At 36.3% G+C, this 22,274-nt stretch overlaps 6 protein-coding genes across 6 annotated transcripts; 5 read left to right on the forward strand and 1 right to left on the reverse strand.

Annotated features, from left to right (window-relative positions):
* Positions 1 to 1,396: 1,396 nt before the first annotated feature.
* LOC113766044 lies at positions 1,397 to 3,515 on the forward strand. Its single transcript, XM_027310272.1, has 2 exons — positions 1,397 to 3,329; positions 3,436 to 3,515. The coding sequence occupies exons 1-2, from the start codon at positions 1,397 to 1,399 to the stop codon at positions 3,513 to 3,515; spliced, it is 2,013 nt and encodes a 670-aa protein (XP_027166073.1).
* An 8-nt stretch (positions 3,516 to 3,523) lies between these two features.
* LOC113766769 lies at positions 3,524 to 4,971 on the forward strand. The gene is made up of 4 exons (XM_027310924.1): positions 3,524 to 3,630; positions 3,715 to 4,023; positions 4,127 to 4,226; positions 4,315 to 4,971. Exons 1-4 carry the CDS (start codon positions 3,548 to 3,550, stop codon positions 4,960 to 4,962), a joined length of 1,140 nt encoding a protein of 379 aa, XP_027166725.1. The 5' UTR covers positions 3,524 to 3,547; the 3' UTR covers positions 4,963 to 4,971.
* Positions 4,972 to 5,162: 191 nt separating this feature from the next.
* Positions 5,163 to 7,508, forward strand: LOC113766045. Its single transcript, XM_027310273.1, has 8 exons — positions 5,163 to 5,259; positions 5,363 to 5,622; positions 5,694 to 5,897; positions 5,978 to 6,070; positions 6,145 to 6,246; positions 6,341 to 6,673; positions 6,934 to 7,170; positions 7,299 to 7,508. Exons 1-8 carry the CDS (start codon positions 5,163 to 5,165, stop codon positions 7,317 to 7,319), a joined length of 1,347 nt encoding a protein of 448 aa, XP_027166074.1. The 3' UTR covers positions 7,320 to 7,508.
* Positions 7,509 to 8,144: 636 nt separating this feature from the next.
* On the reverse strand, positions 8,145 to 9,047 carry LOC113766046 (crocetin glucosyltransferase, chloroplastic-like). The gene has a single exon (XM_027310274.1). It carries the CDS (start codon positions 9,045 to 9,047, stop codon positions 8,145 to 8,147), a length of 903 nt encoding a protein of 300 aa, XP_027166075.1.
* Positions 9,048 to 11,092: 2,045 nt separating this feature from the next.
* LOC113764740 (probable metal-nicotianamine transporter YSL6) lies at positions 11,093 to 18,239 on the forward strand. The gene is made up of 7 exons (XM_027308718.1): positions 11,093 to 11,539; positions 13,745 to 13,917; positions 14,291 to 14,388; positions 14,624 to 14,761; positions 15,506 to 15,695; positions 16,536 to 16,668; positions 17,131 to 18,239. Exons 1-7 carry the CDS (start codon positions 11,158 to 11,160, stop codon positions 18,054 to 18,056), a joined length of 2,040 nt encoding a protein of 679 aa, XP_027164519.1. The 5' UTR covers positions 11,093 to 11,157; the 3' UTR covers positions 18,057 to 18,239.
* A 2,638-nt stretch (positions 18,240 to 20,877) lies between these two features.
* Positions 20,878 to 21,891, forward strand: LOC113766047 (LRR receptor-like serine/threonine-protein kinase GSO2). The gene has a single exon (XM_027310275.1). The coding sequence runs from the start codon at positions 20,878 to 20,880 to the stop codon at positions 21,889 to 21,891; it is 1,014 nt and encodes a 337-aa protein (XP_027166076.1).
* Positions 21,892 to 22,274: the final 383 nt, after the last annotated feature.

Genomic DNA, 22,274 nt, shown 5'->3' on the forward strand with positions numbered 1-22,274 from the left:
TCTTGTTTTGCCCACATAATATTTGTTGTGGGGAAACCCCACTTACCTAGTACCAGAATCATCCAGTTGGAATGGTATCACTGTTTTGAAAAAAAAAATCATGAAATGTATCATTTTGAATTTACTCATTTCCAATCTCATAGGCTACCTTTTGAGAACTAATAACTCGTTAAACTCAATTATAAGATTGTACTAATAGCAGTGAGGATTCTAAGGAGTCACTTTTTAAATTTTATTTCTAATTATTAACAGTTTCACTTTAGCATGGAGTGTGAGGTGGTGAAAGGGTAAAATTTTTAGGCCATATGGTAGGTATATATAAGACACTTTTACTGCACGTATACAAATGTCCGTTTACCCTTTATTGATTAATATGCCTGGGTGAAGATTCAGTAGGAGCATGTTATAGCATGGCAAGTGCGCAAATGAATTGTAGTTGTTCACTCTATTTCTTCCAAGTTTCATTTTTTTCAGTTTTTGAATTGGAAGATTAGCTTTCCTTTTTTGTAAGTTCAGGCCTGTCACTAAGTATAATGAGATTGCAAACCACTTTGCTGATTGTTTATACGTGCACTGCTACAATACCAGGTTACGGGTATTAATGGTATTAATCCAAGTTTTTATGAGATAGGCTTCAAATGTTTGCATATCTCACATGCCATTAGGCATGATTATGAAACATTTTTTTGGTTTCTGATGGTTCTTTCAATTGATCTTTTTCATTTTCTTCCTATAGAAGTTGCAAGAAAATACCAGTACTTCAGTTAATGTGCCAAACTTAGGTTTCAACACTCCTGTGAAGGGTTACCAGCCTTCCATATCAAATCAGGTAAGCTAGTTTATGTCAGAGTATTGTTATTTGGTTCTTTGATATATGTATTTACTGCCCAAATAATTTTTTGGTTTGCAGTTCTCTGGGCAATACACTGTTGATAGATTGGAGGGAGTTGAGAAATTGATCCAGGTACTTCTTAAAAAGTTTCTAGTTTGGAGGGAGTTAAGAAAAGTTCTTTTGTACCTACCATATGTTTTATAGTTTGTGTGTTACAATCTGGAATTGAACTTTTGCCGTCTTTCCTTTTGATATTATTCTGTTTTGATACTTTTGGATTAGTTCTTATTACTCAAATGTCTAGAACACCTGGATATGTGAAGATTCTGTTCTGATATGTCTAGAACACTTGGATTGGTGCTAACATTCTGTTTTGATACTTTTGGTATCTTTACTTTAGAAGATATTTCGTGAGTGATTTGTGTCTTCTATTAATCTCATTGAAATTAGTTTTCTTATCTAAGTAAATATTTTATGCAAAAATCAGTAATAGTTTAGGTAGAACTATCTTGTAGATGCTAATGAAGCTTTTTTTTTTTTTTTATAATTAGAATCTATGTGAACATGGATAAAAGATGGATGAGTATGTCACGATCAAGTGATGAGTATAAAGCTGGTTTAGAAGATTTTCTTGATTTTGCATTTACGAATGGAAGTATAGGGGAGATGATTTTATGCCCATGCATTAGGTGTGGGAATGGGGTATTTGTCACGAGAGAGCAGGCCAAATCACACTTGATATGGAAAGGATTTATTAAGGGATATACTCAATGGTTAGCTCATGGAGAGCTATCTTCGAATTTGCATCATACATCTTCACATGGCTCATCAAATGAAGTTCCACCACTCAATCCCATAGATGATATGCAGGGGTTGTTACAAGATGCAGTAGGAGTTCTAAACCAGAACCTAGATGTGGGAGAAAGATTAGAACCAGAACAGCCGAATATTGAGGCAGAAAAATTCTACAATTTAATAAATGATTCGAAGCAGCCCCTTTATCCAGATTGCCCGCAATTCTCTAAACTATCTTTTCTGGTCCGCTTGTTACATATTAAATGTCTCAGCAAAATGCCCGATTCTGTATTTAATACACTTCTTGATTTGTTGAGGCAAGCACTCCCAGAAGGTGTAAATCTACCCAATTCTTATTATGAAGCAAAAAAAACAATGAAAGAACTAGGACTTGGATACGAAAAATATGATGCATGTCCTAATGATTGCACATTGTATTGGGGAAAAGATGAATCAAAGATAAAATGTGACACTTGTAAGCATCTACGGTGGGAAGGAACAAAGGATGATCCTACTGGTGAAAAAAGAAAGGTTCCCCACAAGGTTTTGTGGCACTTTCCGCTTAAACCCAGATTGCAGCGTCTGTTCATGTCATCTAAAACAGCATCTTCCATGAAATGGCATGTCGAGGGTCGTACTAAGGATGGTCGCATGAGACATCCTGCAGATACTCCGGTTTGGCAATCATTTGATTACCAAAATCCCGAATTTGCAAAAGATCCTCGTAATGTCAGATTGGGTTTAGCTTCTGATGGATTTAATCCATTTAAATCTATGAATGTGAACCATAGTACATGGCCGGTAGTACTGATGCCTTATAATTTGCCACCATGGATGTGCATGAAACAGCCATACTTTATGTTGTCACTACTCATTCCTGGCCCATATGCACCTGGGAATAACATTGATGTTTACCTTCAACCTCTTATAGCTGAGTTGAAGGAATTGTGGGATGTAGGTATGACTACTTATGATGCATCATCAAAGGAAAATTTTCAGATGCATGCTGCTTTACTTTGGACCATTAGTGATTTTCCTGGTTATGCTAATTTATCTGGTTGGAGTACTAAAGGTTATTTAGCATGTCCAGTATGTCATAAGCATACCGTTTCACACCATTTAAGACATGGTTCAAAACAATGTTACATGGGTCATCGGCGATTTCTGGAAAAGGAGCATTCATATCGAAAAGATAAACGTAACTTTGATGGAAAGGAAGAACATAGAGTTGCACCACCCCGCTTGACAGGTGATATGATCTTGGAGGAGTTGAGGTCTTATAAAATCAAATTTGGGAAGGCAGTCAATGATAACCCTGAATTACCCTTTAACTGGAAGAAACAAAGCATTTTTTTTGACTTGCCATATTGGAAGAACAATTTGTTACGTCATTGTCTTGATGTCATGCATATTGAGAAAAATGTATGTGAGACAATAGTTAGAACATTATTGAATGTGGATGGCAAGTATGATAACCTTGGTGTACGGCGTGATTTGGAAGAAATGGGCATACGAGCAGGTCTTCATCCTATTACAGATGAGTTTGGGAGAGCATACTTGCCTCCAACATGTTTCTATTTGGATAAGAAGGAGAAAGAGTTATTCTGTAAAATTCTGAAAAAGGTTAAAGTACCGGATGGTTATTCAGCCACAATTTCAAAGTCCGTGCATTTGAAACCTTCCAAGCTAACCGGACTTAAGAGTCATGACAATCACATATTATTGCAGCAACTGTTACCACTCTGTTATAGAAAACTTCTTCCAAAATCGGTGCGGTCTCCGTTGATAAAGCTGTCCAAATACTTTAGAGATTTATGTTGTAAAGCTCTTTGTCCTCGGGAACTGCTTCGTATGGAAAAGGAAATTGCTGTTGTACTATGCCAGTTAGAGCGCGTGTTTCCACCATCTTTTTTTGTTATAATGGTGCATTTGACCACTCATTTAGCAACCGAAGCAAGGATAGCTGGTCCAGTACATTATCGTTGGATGTATCCGATTGAAAGGTAACTTTTATAACTTTATAATTTCTATTTTATTGCTATGTGAGTATCATTATTAATCACTTACTACATTTGTAATTGTCTTAGGTACCTATGCACTTTGAAAAATTATGTACGAAATAGAAGTCGGCCTGAAGGTTCAATTGCAGAGGGGTACCTAGTTGATGAGTGCTTGACATTTTGCTCTCTCTACTTGTCTGATGAAGTGACAACTAAGTTCAATCGATCAAGTAGAAATGAAGATGGAGGTGAAAGTTCAACTGAAGGACTTGAGATTTTTTCTATACAAGGTCGGCCATTAGGAAAAGGAAATTCAGTTGTAATGGATGATGAAACCATAAAAAAGGCACATCAATATGTGATATTCAATTGTGAAGCCATGGATCCATATATCAAGTAAGTAATTGTACTCCATACTTGTTGTATAAAACTAATCATCTTTTAATAATGATGGATGTATATAGACAACTATGTTGATTGACTATTGTAATTGATGAAGCCAACATCGTAAATTGGTTGAAGAGCAGCATTTGCGTAGTTCAAAACATGAAAAGGAGCGGATTCATAGTGAGACATTTGCAAATTGGTTTGACAGCCATGTGAGTTAATATACAAAGTATCATTGTGCTTTTAGCTGTCCAAATTCTGTACAGTTATTTTATTAATTTACTTTTTTATTTTGCATAGGTGGATGATTTTCTACCCGAGAATGAAGTTATCTCAAAAGATTTGAGATTATTGGCCAAGGGTCCAAATGTTGTGGGTTTGAAGTATGAGAGATACATTGTGAATGGTTTTAGATTTCATACAAAATATTTGGAGAGCAAAAGAAAAAATCAGAATAGTGGGGTGATTGTTACTGCAATAACATCAAGTTTCGCAAGCACCAAGGATATGAATCCGGTTTCAAGTGACTTGGCCTATTATGGTGTCTTAAAGGATATTCTGGAATTGGACTATGGTGGAGGTCGAAGAGTGGTTTTGTTTGACTGTGATTGGGTCTCTAAGGGGAAACGATTGAAACAAGATGATGATGGGTTTACACTTGTGAATTTTATGAATGTGAAGCGCCACCATGAACCCTTCGTTCTTGCATCCCAAGTGAAACAAGTATTTTACGTGGAGGATCCTTTGGATAAGGGGTGGAATGTTGTTATTCCAACTGTACCACGAGATGATTTGAAGATGGATCCCATAGATGTTGAGATGTACTTGCAAAGTCAGCCTTCAAGTAGTCATCAAAGAGAGACATTTGATGATATTAATTGGGTTCGAGAAGGTGTCATAGGAGAAATAGTTGATACTACTAGAGTGGCATCTAGTTCCAAGGGATGATCTTTGGGTATCTTATATAAATTAAATGAATGTTATCTTTTCATTTCGCTTTAATGTCCAGTAAATTCGGTTGCTTTTTATGTATTGAATTGTGGTGTATCTACATGCTTAAATTTTTTATGCTTTGCTGTTTATTACATGTTAATATGCTATTAGCTGTACACTTTCTGTTATGAATTTAAAATTGTAGTTATACAAATATGGCGAGAACAAGAGGAGGTTCAAGCTATCGAGGATCAAGGAGCTTTCAATTGCGTGATGAAGATCCTGAAAATTTGGAAAATGAGGAAGGCACTGGTATGTTATTAATTACTAATTACTTAATATTTCAGTTAGATATAATCTATAACAATAGTTTCTATTTCATAAGATATGTCATAATTGTTTATTATACTTGCAGGTGGTGGTTCTGATGATGATCAGGAGCCTAAGAAAACTCGGGGACCAACTTATATGAGACACATTTGGGGTAGACATGGTACTGACAAGCGAATTAAAGTGAAATTCAATACACTTGGTGAGCCAGTTGGTACAAATAGAAGCAAATTCAATGAATTTTTGGGAGCATTGGCAAGAATTGGAAAATATGCACCAATTGACATTGATAGTTGGCGTAAAGTTCCCAAGTCTTTAAAGAATGACATGATAGATGTAGTAAAGGTACCCATTTCTTGAACCTACTACATTAGTTGAATGCTTGTTCTCTTTTAATTGAGTGTTCAATATTACAGGAAAAATTTGATCTCCCTATTGGCATAGAAGAACGAGTTAAGCAATCAGTAGGAAAGAAATGGAGAAGCTGGAAGCATGCTCTCAAGAAAACTTATTTCAATCCAAATGAGTCAATTGAAAGTCAAGTGCTTAAAAGACCAAAACGAGTTCTTCCACAGCAATGGAGAAATATTTTGACTAAATGGCTTTCCGAAGAGGCAAAGGTATGAAATGCTCTCAAAGTCGTGATCATTTTTTCTGTTTGCCTATACTTAACTATTTTTTGTTATGTTTAACTATGTAGAGCATATCTGCAACAAACAAGGAGCACCGAAAGAAGAAAAAGATGAATCATAGTACAGGGAAAAAGCCATTTGCTCAAGTTCGAGTAGAAAAGGTATAATATATAAATTGGTAACAACATCTAATTTTTCATTCTGATATATTCTTGGGATGTACTATTATATGTAGGAAAAAGAGGTTGGGCATTCTCTCTCTAGAGCAGATATGTTCACCATATGCTACACTAATTCTAATGGAGTGCCATCTAGTTTTGAAGTTGGGGAAAAAATGGTATGTTGTTGCTGCTTATTCACTTCATTCATAAACAGGTTTTTTCTGTTACGATAAGAACGAGAATGTAGTAACTTTGAATTGTTAATTTTAGGAGGAGATGGAAAGCTTAAAAAATCAACTTCCGGAAGGAGAAGAAGATAATGTGGGTAGGAATGACGTGTATGCAAAAGTAATGGGTGAAGAAAGGAGTGGAAGAGTTCGTACATATGGTTTAGGAGTTACACAATCTGATTTGTGGGGCGATATACCAAGTCGTTCAACATGTTTTCGCTTGGTTATGGAACAAAGCGCTGCGATGTCAAAAATGGAGCGAAGAATTCAGCAACTAGAATCAATTCAACAAGGAAGATCACAAGGACAAATTTCGCCATCTTCGCAAAGACATACTTCACAGTCATCAAATGCTATTTCTCGGCCAATAAAAGTAATAAACAGTTCAATAATGACCTTCTTTACATGCTGCGTTCACAAATGATTTTCATGAACATGTTTGTAATTGCTATATGTTAATTGTTGAGATTCTTGTTTTGGATATCATTATTGATTGTAATGGACTACACTTTGATTTTGGTACTTGTTGTGGCTGTCATTTTGGGTTGGTTCTTGTGATACTGTGTATTAAATATCTGTTCAAGACTTGCTCTCTTATATGTGGTTATATGTTTTATAAAATTTGTTTTCAAGGTTGGGGATAAAGTTACAATAAGAAGCATGGTTGATTCGTCCAAAATTTGTGCTGTTGGTGTGGTTAGAAATTTGGATCCAACTGCTGAAGTTGGTGACATACCTTTGGGATCACATTGGTGTGAAATTCATGTGAATGTGCCTGTGGAGAATGATGAAGAGCTAATGAGGCCATACCATAATTTTCTCAAGATTGGAGATGCAATTGGAGTAGCTGTTGCTTGGCCAATAAACCTGGTAATCTTTTTATCTTATCTTTATCATTTGGTTAACTTAGCTTTTATTTATTTTCTAACATTAAAACTGTAAAAGAAGAGCTGTAGATGTGATTGTAACTTCTATTTCTTGGTTTATGACACTTGTAGGTGATTCTTGAAGAAAACTAAAGGATCGTCCTTGGGTCAAATGGCTATTTTTTGAAGACATTGTCAATGCTTTTTTTGTTGAGTTCTTGTTGAACTATTGCTTCTTTGATATGTATTGGCAATGCTACTGTAATACTCATAACTTTTGAAAAATCTCTGAATTGGCATGTAATTTGTTGACATAGCAGCAATGTCAGTTGCTTGGATCAATGCAGTACTTTTGCACCATTTTGGCTACTTGTATTGCAGTGATTACTATGAAAATGTAAATCGCCTTGGTTTTCCTTTATAAGGTGGTAGTAATAACTTTATTATTGCAAAAATTAGAATCTATATTGTGTAGGCAGGATGAAATGTGATTCTACTTTTGGGTATAAAACCTCGGATGGGATACAGGGCTAATGCAATATGATGTATTGACACTTAAAAGTGTCACCACTTCGAGTTTTGCGGTTCATAATATTCACAAAATTTCATATTAACAAGTGTCAGAACAATCTAATCTAGTTACACCATGAAAGTGTCATAATATTTCATTTTACTTATACGGCGAATGTGTCATACTATCTTATTGTACTTACATAATAGAAGCGTCATGATAGATCCAATAAATGACAGGCATCGAGTATCACTTTAGATTCATATAACCTTAACCGTTCTCCAGCATTTCTTGTCATTTAAAAGTGTCATTAAAACGATAAATAATAACGTTTATAAATGCCAATAGAACTACAAATTAGGACTCATATAACTGTCATGAACTTATAGTGACGCTGGAATGGACGACGTTTCTAGCAGAGCGTCATTATAGTTCAAACGTCATTACATCGAGCTATAATGACGCTTTTAAATGTCATAAAATGACATTTTTGTAGTAGTGCCTCTTGCAATCTTCTCCATCTGATGTTTCGATGGCGTCAAAAGACTGCCAAATGCGACATAGACAACTGATGATCTAGGCTGTGATTTCAACCACCCCATATAATATTCCTCCTTCTGCATAACATCACCACTTCCTTCTGAAAAAGGAAAGTCAATCAACGGTCCAATTCCAATCAGGTTATACTTGTCAATCGCTTTGAGAGCACGAGGCTCAAGTGCATCAAAAGTATTCACCAGCACATACGAATTTTCTTCTTCATCTATCATCTTCATTTGCTCCTTAACCAATAAAAGAGCAACATTCTGTGTACTTGAGCTTGAGGGAAGCATAAAAGAAGGAAGATCAAGTGTTGTGAGCAATGGTGCTCCCGGCATTTGAATGGACCAGGAGGGCTCATAACAATTCCTGATCTCATCTTCATATCCATTGAAATAATAGTAAGTTATTCCCAGAACTGTGGCTGGTTGAATCCAAAGGAGAGTCCATGGAATGTGATATTCACGCGCCACCTCTGCAGCCCATGTGAGGATTAAAGTGTGGACAATGCAGGTAACAGGACGACCTGTTTCAGCGCTAGCTTGGATTACATTTCGAAGGGTTTCTGGACCGTATTTTTTGAGTGCGTTGACATGATCAACATCGAGACCTTGAGGTTTGAATCCATCAGGATAACCATCTGAAATGGCTGCAAAATGGAAGTCGTTAGATACTTTGCATGAGGCTTTGGGGACAACCGGCAGGGCAAAATGGCTGGTGGCGAAGGTAACTTCTACTCCAATTTTGATGAATTTGTTGGCCAATTGAAGGGACGGATTAATGTGGCCTTGGGCTGGATAACTCACAATCAAAATGTGTGGTTGTGCCATTTGTCAAATTTTTCGTTTTTTGAATGATTTATTTAGGCCTATGAAGTTTTTAACTAACGATATGAATGATTAGGCGGCACTCAGATGAGTAGACTGGAGAAAGTGTTGCATTCTTGGCTCAGGTTTGTGCCTAAGAAGTTTGCAAGAACCTTTGAAATGGTGAATATTGGTCTGTGTCCTTCCTTGATTGCTCAACAAGGGAAGGAACTACTTGTTTATAACATGTATATATAGGTCTAATTTCTAAAGGCTTATACATACAAAAGGTTGGAATTGGAAGGGAATTGCAGAGAATAATTTGGCTAAAAAATGGTAAGTCTACTCCTACGAAACCATCTACTCTCAATACAAAGAACAGAATTAAGAGTGAGATATACTTAACCCTACATGGTAAATCATTTGCAAATCTCAAGATTTCTCAAAAATCCACAAAGTAATGAATTTTAAAATCCTTCTATCCTTAGCCTTCCCAAGCATATATTTTACTTTTCTTTTTTTTTTTTGATAATAGCATATATTTTACTTCAAAAATCTCACCAATTGGCTTCTTACCTTTTAAGCATTGCATTCCAAGATTTTCTCAAAAAAACCAGAAAGTAATGAATTTTAAAATCCTTCTATCATTAGCCTTCCCAAGCATATATTTTACTTCCTAAATCTCACCAATTAATTGGCTTCTTACCTTTTAAGTATTGCATCTCTAGAAACCATATATTAAGTACAGTGATATATACTGTAATTCCTAAATCTCATTCTCCTCTGGACATAGTTCATGATCCATCTTTTCAGCCCTGGGTCAGGTTCAGACCTATGATTCAAGTTTTGCTAAATAGTAATCAAGAGCATTCCTCAAATGGTTAAAAAGTTTGACCCAGTTCAAAGCACCTTATATTTGTCCAAATGATCATCGCAGTCATTATTCGTTAACCCGGCAAACTTCAGCACAGCCTTCAACTTCAATGTTACCATCATCATCAATCATACTGCCTTATCCGGGTCGAACTGAAACATGCCTAAATTAATTCATTAATTGGAGTTAAAACCAAATTCAAATCTCGATAATGAATAAGACACGGGGTTTGGACGGTTGTCAGTAACAATCGTTCGGAACAATATAATATTTTTTAAACAATGCGTGAATTACTCGTAAAACTTAACAACAGAGATACAATTATTATATATGGGATTCACATGAACAGTAACAAAATATCACATTTATATTATAAGAATATACAAAAAATTTATATAAAATTACAAAACATTCAAAAACTATTACACTATTCAATGACGGTTAATCAAATCAACCGTCCCTATCCTGTGCCGACCAATAGCCACAAGAGCTGCAGCTTGAGACTCCCCATGAGTGGAAGTGGAACTATAAATACCGAACCTTTTCGAGTTTCCAGATGGGTGAAGTAGTTAAACCTTGCAAGTTGCAACTGAACAACATAAATGTGAGCGTTTTAGGTCTTTGAGTGTGTAGAAGTGTGGGCCACTTCAGCTGTGGGAAGACTTTTTTTTTTTTTCAATAATTGGATTTACATGCATATCATGTACAATCCATTAAAATTCACCAACTTATTTGGATTTAAATGGTCATCCATTGAAACTCTTATCTCGATTTTTTAAGTTATCCAAATCCATTTAATTTAGGTTTCAATGGATGGATAATTGGATATGGATCCTAAATATGAGTAATTTATTTATACACTGTCAGTGCATACACAAGTGGCATTGAATGTATGTCACGTAGTCTAATATTAAATTTAAAATTTAATTTTACACATGTGACATATATATACAACTATTAGTGTAAAAAAAACTTTACACTAACAGTGTATAAAAGCTTAATCCTATAAATATAGAGAATATATATATATATATATATATATATATATATATATAGGATAGGATTCACATTAAACAAAACTAGAGCGGATAAATTTAAAATACCGGAAGACCTTAGGGGTAAATATCTAATATCCCAACTTTTCCTTTTCACCACGCGATTCAGGCCGTAACCTGCCAGCACCACCGACAACTGCTCTCCTCTCAATGGTGCATTTCAAATCCGAATTTGGACCGAATCCAAACAGCCTAGAGTTTTCACATGGGGACTCTGGAGAACGCCGCTGCTTCTGTGGAGATATCCGAGCCACTGCTGCAGCCGGTGGATGAAGAAACCAAGAAGCGCGACGGGGATCTTCTGGACGAGGAATTCATCCCCGATTGGAAAGATCAGATCACACTCCGGGCCATTTTGGTCAGCGCCGTCTTGGGTGTTGTCTTCTGTATCATAACTCACAAGCTCATTCTCTCGAACGGCATCGTCCCCTCCCTCAATGTCGCCGCCGGTTTGTTTGGCTTTTTCTTCCTCAAGTTCTGGACCACTTTTCAGTCCAAATTTGGACTTTCCGGTCGGCCCTTTACCCGTCAAGAGAACACTGTCATCCAGACATGCGTTGTTGCTTGTTATGGCCTCGCGGCTAGTGGTACTAACCCACACTCTGTACTTAATTTTAACTTGCTTAATTGTTTTTTTTTTTCTATTTTTGCTCTGGCAATTTTGGCTCTTCAGTAATTTTAGCTAGCAATTTACTTCTGCTGGATACGAATTATAGTTTACTAGTTAATGGGGCTTCATGCGTTGCTTGAGGTTGCCCGGGGAGTTTTTTCGTGTGGTATGTAAAATTCATAATCTAAAAGGGATAAAATTAGTTGGAGAAGAGAGACATTAGAGAGATTCTAAAGGAAATGTTGGCCGGATTTTTACCCAAGCAGTGATGTAGAAAGATGAAGGGAAGATCTTACACTTGTTAGTTTACACAGGGTGAGTTATGTTTACAGATGAGCCCAAGTTAGATAGCTGTGTGCTGGTAAATCAGAGTGCAAACAAAAAGATTAGCAGGTTGGCAAATTATTTGCTGATCACCCTAGAAATTGTCCAAGCTTACCTTATGTTAACAGCAATAGTCAAAGAGTAGACTATTTACAGATAGCAGCTATTGTGAAAGCACAGTATTGCAGTGCCTGCAAATGACCATAGGAAATGTGAAGGCATTTAAGTCGCTCATTTAACAAAGCAATGGCAGTTGACAAAGAAGTTGTATATGTAATGGACAACAATAACAAAGGCAGATGAACAATTTCTGGACCAGAAGAAAATACCTCAACATGATTCTCTTGCCTTAAATCTAATGACCGAAAACCATCTTTTCCAGGAAACCAGATCTTAATGAAAAGTGAAATTATTTTCTTTTTTACCTTTAAAGTTTGTGCACACTAAAAACCAAATTTGATCAGACCAAAGCATTTAAATAGCTTGCAAGCAGTCAAGCCCTTTGCACATGGTAATCTAAAGGATGATAGGACAATCATAGCTTACACAACCAAAATGTAAAACTCTCGCAGTGTACATGCAATGATTTAAGACCTCTATAATGACACTCCATAATCCCCAATATATACATCAATATGCCATGAATCCGGCCACAAATATAACTTCTTTGACAAAGTAAGGATACTGCCCTCCCAAAGAATTTAGTGGCAATAAAATTTAGTTTTCACAGGTTATAGGAAGGTCATAATTCTGCAATACAATGTCAGTAGAACAGAGTATGGTAATATGATTGGATGGACAAGAAAAAGATCAATTTAGCTAAATGTTAACTCAGAAGTTAAGAATTACAAAAGTCAAGAAGACTCCGGCAATTACGTTCGTTTAGGTTGTCATTCGTTTACTACTCTGCAACAATACTGTGCCTATAACTGCATATAAAGCCAAGTTTTGTTCATAAGCAGATGAAAGAAATAAGAAATAGGAACTTGGAAAGTCAGGAAACCATGACAACTTCAATAGGTAGGTAGATATTCTCGTTCAAGATCTGAGTAATCAGTGACTCTAAAAGGATATACAATATTTAAAGTGACAAGAGTAAAATAACACATATACAGAGATGGAAAAGTGCAAGTATATTTAACATGTAAGTAATAGATTTAATGCAGTATATTATATACTTGATCATTATAGATCAAAATACAGGTAAAACTGCAGAAGCCCAAACTGGAACAGAGAACAAGAGCTAGATCAAGATCATGGTGAAGTATTGTACAGCCACATGAGCAAGCATTCTAAAAGGAATATAGAACTATGTTATAAGAAGCCAGAAGACCAAAAGGGCAATAAGAAAATAATCAGGAGAGAAGAAGGCAGAGCAGTGGCAGGTGGGTCTGGCTGTGGGTAAACAAATCAAGAAATGGCCAGAAAGCATATCCATGAAGAAGTTTAAAAAGGCGAAAATACCAACCACAGAACTCAACACTCTATCACCAATGTTGGGGTATTTTTGGAATGAGAGGCTAATGTACTAAAAAACCACTACAATTAGTGGGGGCAGCTATAAATTTCCACAATTACCCAACAGTGAAGGTGTTGATAGGGGACCATAAAACACTGTTCATAACGTCAACTCCCACTTTTAGATTGTTAGGATTAGGACTTGTAGTAAAAGAACTGCTTATAGTAACTTCTACGCCATGATTTCTGTAAAGAGCATGTGAACATAGTTTCTGATTAGGATTTTTAACCGGAATCTTTTCCCCATATCGTTTTATATTTGATTGGTCTGATTAATTACCTATTTTGTGCTCATACCATCTGATTTTTGGTGCCCTTTTTTTTCACATGGCTGTGACAGGGGGTTTTGGATCTTTTCTGCTTGCAATGGATGAGAAAACATACAAATTGATAGGTGAGGATTATCCTGGTAACAGGGCAGAAGACGTTAAAAATCCAGGATTGTTGTGGATGACAGGTTACCTGTTTATTGTCAGTTTCCTCGGCCTTTTCAGTCTTGTCCCACTCCGTAAGGTAACTTTCAATGGAAAAAATTCCTTCGGTCTTGCTCTGCTGGTTCTAGGAAAATAAAATTATACCTTGCCACTAGGCTCTGACTTCTAGCTCAAGTCTTTTTAATTTTTCCAGTCTTTTTTTTACATAATTTAAACACTGTTTCGTTGTCCATTTCATGACCTACTGATGTATCAGTTGGTTCTTTCCTTTTTCTTAAATTATATGTGTTAGGAAATTGACAATGATGATTTTAATTTGCATTATTATTGTTGGCTTTCTAGATAGACTCTTGCTTATTGAAGTTGGGGAGTGGAGCCCTTAATTCCCTCCCATCCCCCCTTACCTGTCTTGTGTGTCATTCATTGTTAATCTCTGATTGCCTCAATTTTAGGTTATGGTCATGGATTATAAGTTGACATACCCCAGTGGAACAGCCACAGCAATGTTGATAAATAGCTTCCACACAAATGCTGGAGCTGAACTTGCAAGGCAAGCTCTGCTTTCTTAGTTCTCAAATGTCTTTTGCTCCTGTTGGTTAAAAATTGAGAGAAGCCCTGTCCTGTATGTGTATAGCAGAGTAAGCAAATTACAATAATGAAAAATGACTATAATGTTAAAGATAGGTGGAGGCATGTTGCTGTGTGGTTCTTATTTTGTGCAAACAGTTGTGTCTTTCAATCTTTAGTCCTAATTTCTGGAATGTATATCACTTTGGGCTTTTCAGGAAACAAGTGAGCTGTCTTGGAAAATATTTGAGCATTAGCTTCTTTTGGAGCTGCTTCAAATGGTTCTTCAGTGGTATTGGGGATTCATGTGGATTTGACGAGTTTCCTAGCCTTGGGTTGACATTGTTTAAGAACACGTAAGCTTCTCTTCTGGTGATTTACCAATGCTAGGTGCAGTTGATTTCAAGTCCACGCTGCAATTTTTAGACCAGCAAGTGAATTTGATTTTCAGTCTTTGCCTCTCCTTTATAAGTCCCGAGAAACGTAGCAAATACTTGAAATAGTTTAGTGTAAACACATATAATTTCTTATTCTCATTGTTTCTCCTGACGTTGAATTCGTAAGATGGTGCAAGTCCATTGGAGACGTGGCACATGTTGTAGAATATGTAGTTGCCAAGCTAGAAAATGACTGACTGAAAATGCATAGCTGTACAAGTGACTAGTTGCTTTCATAGTACAGATAGGTGTTGAAGCCACGCTATTCAGTTGGTGAGTTAGTTTTTTCTCAATATGTGGTGGTATACACATATATCACACTCGTTAAATGGAATAACTCTTTACCCCTAGGAGGGTGGTACTAGCTGTCATAAATGTATCGAGATATCTTGTATTCCTGCATAGCTTTATGTCTGATCAGATGATATTGAAATAAGCATCAATTTTTCTCTTTTCAATGGTAAAGAGAAGAAAAGTGAAAGAAAGAGGATGCTGTGGTTCATCCACTTTTGTCTTATTGAACATGTCATTGTTGACGTTACTATTATCCTTTAAATCAAGAGCCCTTTGCTGGGGCCATATGCAAGTGTTAATTTAGGATCACGAGTGCAGATTCCTTGTAGCACATATTACTGATGCTTGTGTCTTGCTCTTGTCATGCAGGTTTTATTTTGACTTTAGTCCTATCTATGTAGGATGTGGTTTGATCTGCCCTCATATTGTCAGTTGCTCTTTTCTTCTAGGGGCCATTATCTCATGGGGTTTTCTTTGGCCCTTCATTTCTCAGCGTGCTGGTGATTGGTACCCAGCAGACCTTGGCACCAATGACTTTAGAGGTCTTTATGGCTATAAGGTAGCTCAAGATATTTTTCTTTAAGGATGTCATAAGCTATGTGATTAGGCAGAGCTTAACTAGTAAAGGCAGTTTTAACTGTGGTGGCTAATAAATGTGCTCTACGTTGTTAAAGCTTCCATTTTTATCCGCCCCTGATATTTAATCTTTGGAAGTTTACAAGGGAAGAAATATCTTTAGAAATATTTGAGGATCCAAAAGATAGTCTGATTAAAGGTCACCACGAATACTGTCTTTAAGCTTTACTGTTCCTATGATGATATCAAGCAAGATCAAGGGATTAGTATGTCCCACAACCTTAGTACCTCTACACTTGTGCAGTCCTACTCTATAGACCATAATTGCCACAAGAAAAGGCTGAATTTGTTTGATGCATGACTCTGCAACTGCCACACTTTGCAGTTGACATGCCCTGCTTATAAAGTTATAATGAAGCATAATGAAGCTCCATCAGACATACTTTCCCCTCTTCCTCCGGTAGATTAATAAATTTGTGTTTGAAGTATGTCACTGTGACCTCTTAAGGCTTTATCAGGACTTTGGGGATGGTACCATAAAATGAATGGAAGTAGATTTAGTAGACAGAGTCTGACTTTGCATACTTCATTGATCCATTAGAGGAGTTCAGTAAGGAGATTTTATAGAGGCAAGAATTTCAATCTCAAAATTTTTTTTTGTATTTTGATAAAGTCACTATCAAGCTATTTAGATTCGCATCATTGCCAGACATCCATTTTGATTATGATATACAGCAGAATATCCTATATAAACTAAATAAGATTTTTCATGATGAACTGGGATGTTTTGTGTCATAATCTTATTCTATTATTATGTTTGCAGGTTTTCATCGCTATTTCACTTAGTTTGGGCGATGGGCTTTACAATTTGATTAAAATTACTGCAATCAGTATTAAGGAAATGTGCAAAATTATCATTAGCCAGAAGGATCTTCCCATTTTAGAAGAGGTCTTAGGTAAGAGTGGTAGTCCGTATGGTTATTTGACATTTCTCATTTATATTGTACTAGCATTTTCTTTTTATCTTTATTATATCTTTCCATTTTGCCTATTTAAGTTGTTTGTGGCATGAGCTCTGCAGTTGCAGGCGCAATCATAGAAAAAGAAACTTTATCATTTCTCCTTTATATTGTACTAGCATTTCCTTTTGATCTTTATATCTGTTTCATTTTGCTTATTTAAGTTGTTTGTGGCTTGAGCTCTGCAGTTGAAGAAATAATTCTTCTGGCACTATCCTTATGTGGTTCCCCTTCCAAGCACCCAAACCCCACCCCACCAACCCCCCCCCCCCCCCCCCCAACCCAAAAAAAAATATAACATTTCCTAATTTGAGTTTGTACTAAAACCATAGATGGTCTGCACATTCCTTGACTGCTATAGTAGCATGAAATTGATATCCTATAATAATATTTAAACAGATAACAAGAGTTCCAAATCATTGCTGGAGGGGAAAAAGAGGGATGGAGTATTCCTTAAAGACAGGATTCCATTCTGGTTTGCTGCCTCTGGATATGTTGGCTTGGCTGCAATATCCACTGCTACAATACCAATCATGTTTCCTCCTCTTAGATGGTATTTGGTAATTTGCTCATATATCATCGCTCCTGCCCTTGCCTTCTGCAATTCCTATGGAGCTGGGCTAACAGACATGAGCATGGCCACGATATATGGCAAGATGGGCCTTTTCACTTTTGCTTCATTAGTGGGAAGTAATGGTGGTGTTCTTGCTGGGTTGGCAGCTGCTGGGGTAATGACGTCCATTGTCGCAACTGCAGCTGATTTGATGCAGGATTTTAAGACAGGCTATCTGACTTTGTCATCAGCCAAATCTATGTTCGTTAGTCAGTTAATTGGAACAGCCATGGGGTGTGTCATTGCACCGCTCACATTTTGGTTGTACTGGAGCGCTTTCGATATTGGTTCTCCCGAAGGTCCATACAAAGCACCGTATGCCGTGACGACTAGGCAACTGGCTATTTTGGCGATTCAGGGCTTCTCTGAACTTCCTAAGCATTGCTTGGCATTTTGCTTGGTTTTCTTCGTTGCAGCTCTTGTTATAAACTTTTTGAGGGATGTCGCCCCTAAAAAGGTGTCACAGTTTATTCCTGTACCAATTGCAATGGCATTGACATTTTATATTGGAGCTTCCTTTGCAGTTGACATGTTTGTTGGTACTGTAGTACTTTTTGTTTGGGAGAGGCTAAATAGAAAGGATGCAGAAGATTATGCACCAGCTGTTGCCTCAGGTTTAATATGTGGTGACGGTATTTGGTCAATTCCTTCAGCAGTCCTTTCTATCTTTAGGATTAATCCACCCATATGTATGTACTTTGTCCCTTCGTAGAAGTAGCTAGAACTAGGGATTCTTAGCCTTGGTTGGGCAATCCCATCTTTGCCGTTGACTTCTGGCCATAATCCACCAAGGATTAACTATTTGGATTAGCTATTTTTAAGTATGTTTTTAAAATATTTTACTGTAACAGTATGTATGAAAAACTTCTGTATAAGATTTTTTTGAGTTGTTTTTTGTTTGTTTGTATGTTACTGTAGCATTGTATCTGAAAAATTAATTTTTAAAAAACAGGGAAATCGAAACAGTTTGTTTACACAATTTCACTTGGGGTCTATCTTTCACTTTTTTTTTTTTTTTCCTTTTTTTATGGTTGAGTATCTACTCCAAAATTAGCTACTAAACTTGACATATCTTATGCATGAAAAACAAATGTAAAGCCGGTTCCCTCTCCCAAGCGTTACTTGCAAGAGAGTGAAAACAAAAATATTTTAGCCAGTCTCAGTCCCATTTTACTTGTTTATTTGACTTTATCCAGCCTAATCTAAATAATGCATAATATTTTATATAAATGCCATTCCAAGGTGCCTGGCTGCCTGCTGAAAGATCGAAGAAATTATTTCCCAATTTGATTGGCAGAAATCAGAATGCTTTTGGACAGGGTTGTATTGTTGAGGGACTATCATAAAGAGGGTGGTAGGTCCAGATGTGACTTCAAAGTATATCACGTGCATGAATGCATATGACATTTTGTTGCATGGAATTTTCTGTTTGACATATTATGGAGTTGATGGGGTTTCCTTCTACTTTTTTAGCTTGGATGCAGAATTGTGTTCAAACCGCCTCCTTTTCTTTGTAATGGATGATTTTTTTTCTTTTTTTTAGGATTAAGACGAGATGATCCTACTAATATATGAAATGTGAAAACCTCATGTGGCTATGCTGAGTTTTTACTGATTCAACCAACATATGTAATTAGTTTGGGATGCTTAGAGGTGCATTACTAGTGCGACATCTTGCTAGCCTGATAACTTAAAATGTCATTATTATCAAGAAAGAAAAATTCCAAGTGACTAATAGCCCAATGGACCAGTTCCTTCAAGCCATTATGGGATCTCTCAACTCTTCTCAACTAGGCTTGCAACAAAGGATTATCGGTGCTTGGTGGACAAAATCAGATTCAGCTATGGAGTTCGACTACAATTAGCTAAATCTATGCTATCTAGCATTCAACTTTGTTAGAGTAGCTTTTTCATCTTACTTGAAGCTGTATTTTGAAGAAGACTGAAGGCTTGCCGTCCTCATCTTTTTGAACTGGTCAAAGAGGCAAGTAAGCATCTTGCCAAAGGTTCATGGAAGGAAGTATGTACCATGTATACCTTTTAATTAAAGCAGGAGGACTTGGCATTAGAAGCTTGGTGCTCCAAAAAAAAAAAATTAAAAACTCTTTTTTTTGGATATTTTGGGTGCATCCTTTGGGTATATTGTCTGAAGTTTCTCCAGAATTTTTTTTTTTATTAAATAAGATCAACCGTGATTCTTCACTTCATCGACAACTCGAATCCGTGACCTGTTGGTTACAGATGAAACCTCTTACCAATTAAATTGCGCTTCACTGTCTTTCTAACAAATTTTAAAGCACTGGGTTGTACTAAACAAAGTTATGTAGCTCAGATCATTGCAGATAATTAGTCGAAATGGTCCGAGGGTCCTAGGAGGAACCCTGAGGTAAATGAAACTTTCCAATTATGGCCGGCCTATGGCTTTTAATACTAAATAAAAGAAGACTTGCAAAATGCAGGTGGCCTTTTGACTTTTCGAGTCTGTGACTAGACTTTGAAAACAATTGCAATGTATTTTTGTGCCCAAACACCAGCTGAAAATAATCAATGGTGCATAGTATTTTATTTGGTTTCCACTTACATTCGTCTAGAAATTACACTAATGATAAGATTCGATTCAGATGCAGGATAATGCCACCACATCTCCATGTGAAAAGGAAGAGTATGACACATCGCATTGGGACATCAATTGGGATGGCCAAAGAATTATTAAAGCCACTTGTTGACCACAATTTTAAGTATTTATTTGAGGTTTGCAATCAAACCTCAAATAAATATTAAGTATTTTATGTTACAAGTATCTTTTGTTGAGATGATTTATTAAGAGATTTGTTAGCAAAGATTATATTAGTTTGTTTCATGTATCTTTATAAATAGAGAGTTCGTGAATGAAAATTTAAAATCCTTTTCATTTCTTCTAAACAAGGCTTTATTATAAGCCCTTTTTTTAGTATAAAGTACTTGTATTGTTTCTTAGTTTATACTCTAAATTTTAATAAATTGGTATAAAATGCCAATAAGTTGACACTAGTACAGTTTCTTTTTTTTGTGATAATATTTTAGTACTCCCTCCATCCCATATATTTAGTTATATTTGGAGATATGTGCTTTTTATACATAGTACACTCCACACAAAAAATTTTCCTTTTGTTTCACTTTTGCCCTTATTCATGTGCTGGTCAAAATAAAAAGTAGAGGGCAATCTCATTACATTTGTCTTTATGCATCATTAATGAAGGGTATAAGGGAAATTTCAAAATATAAAGTAGTTAAAATGGCAAACATGACAAATATTTTGAAACAAACAAAAAAGGAAAGTAGAACACTAGAACAGTGGAGTATTAACGTTTGTTGTCTAGCGTCTGGACCTGCTATATTAATTCACATCCTTTATGAAGCAAGTATTATTGACCATTTTCTGCAGGGAACCCCAACCCCAACCAGTGATTTTACACCTGTAAAACTTTTGTATATATTTTGAGTGTTTGCCAACGTGAGCTTCAACCTGCATTTGCAGATGTTCATGATGAAATATGAATTGTTACTTTCCATGTTTGCTTATTCATTTTCTCCAGGCTTGCATTGCCTCGACTACCCCACCCAATATCACAACTGATCAATCTGCTCTTCTTTCATTGAAACCTCTAATCACTTCAGATCCCTTAGCCAAAAACTGGTCTGTGGCATTTCCTGTATGTCAATGGACAGGAGTCACTTGTGGTGCTCGTCGACAAAGAGTCACTTCTCTGAATATTTCAAACATGGGTTTTACAGGGATGATACCTCCAACCCTTGGGAATCTATCTTTCTTGGTTTCTCTCGACCTGAGTGGAAACGATTTCGATGGCCAACTACCCCATGAATTAGCACATTTACGCCGATTAAGATTCCTTAATCTAGGAATCAATGACTTCAGTGGAGAGATTCCATCATGGTTTGGGTATTCTTTCCCGAAACTCCAATACCTGAACCTTGCAAACAATAGTTTTCTCGGTTCTATTCCACCCTCAATATTTTCTAATATATCAACTCTAGAGCAGTTGCAGTTGTCATTCAATAATCTAGAAGGGACTATTCCAAAAGAGATTGGAAAGCTTCACAATCTGAAGAAATTGATCTGCGAACGTAACCAGCTTTCAGGGTCTCTACCATCTGAGATCTTCAATGTCTCCTCCCTTGAAATAATTGCATTACGAGCCAACCATCTATCCGGTAGTCTTCCTAGTGATATGTGTCGCAGACTCCAGAAACTCTTCTGGCTTAACCTATCGGAGAACAAGTTCAACGGTGAAATACTATCAACGTTGTCTCAATGCTCAGCACTTCAATCGCTATCCTTGTCATACAACAATTTCACTGGGATCATACCAAATGAAATTGGGAACTTGACGGAACTCCAGCTTCTTTATCTTGGTTCTAACAATTTAGATGGTACGCTATTGTTTCTTGCCTCTAGGGAGGGGATCGGGGTTGTCTGCAGTTTGCAGAAGCAATTTCATGGTGTGGTCTGTAGCCGGCTCTGGTTGAATGACATTGCCTTGATCTAGAATGTCCATGTCAAAATTTTAATGAATGTTCTGGATCGAGTAAATCTAATTCAGCCCACACCATTTTTTTTTTTTTTTTTTTTTTGTAAATTTATGGATGATAAATATCTATACATCAGCTTGGATAGGAGATTAATTGGAAAAAAAATTATCTAAAATAATATCGTAGTATTTTTTATGATATGATATATATGAAATTAAAAAAAAATGATTGAAATTTATGCTTATGATGTAAGTATAATAAAATTTGATTTTTTTTTTGTTGCAAACATTGATAACCGAACAAACTAAATATTTTATTACAAACTTTTTAGGTGAACTTGGTAGGCAGCTTCAACTCTAGACCTTTTGGCTATTCAAGTTTTAAGATAATCACTGTGAAA

Source organism: Coffea eugenioides, chromosome 3, assembly GCF_003713205.1.
Source record: "Coffea eugenioides isolate CCC68of chromosome 3, Ceug_1.0, whole genome shotgun sequence".
Taxonomy (NCBI): Eukaryota; Viridiplantae; Streptophyta; class Magnoliopsida; order Gentianales; family Rubiaceae; genus Coffea; species Coffea eugenioides.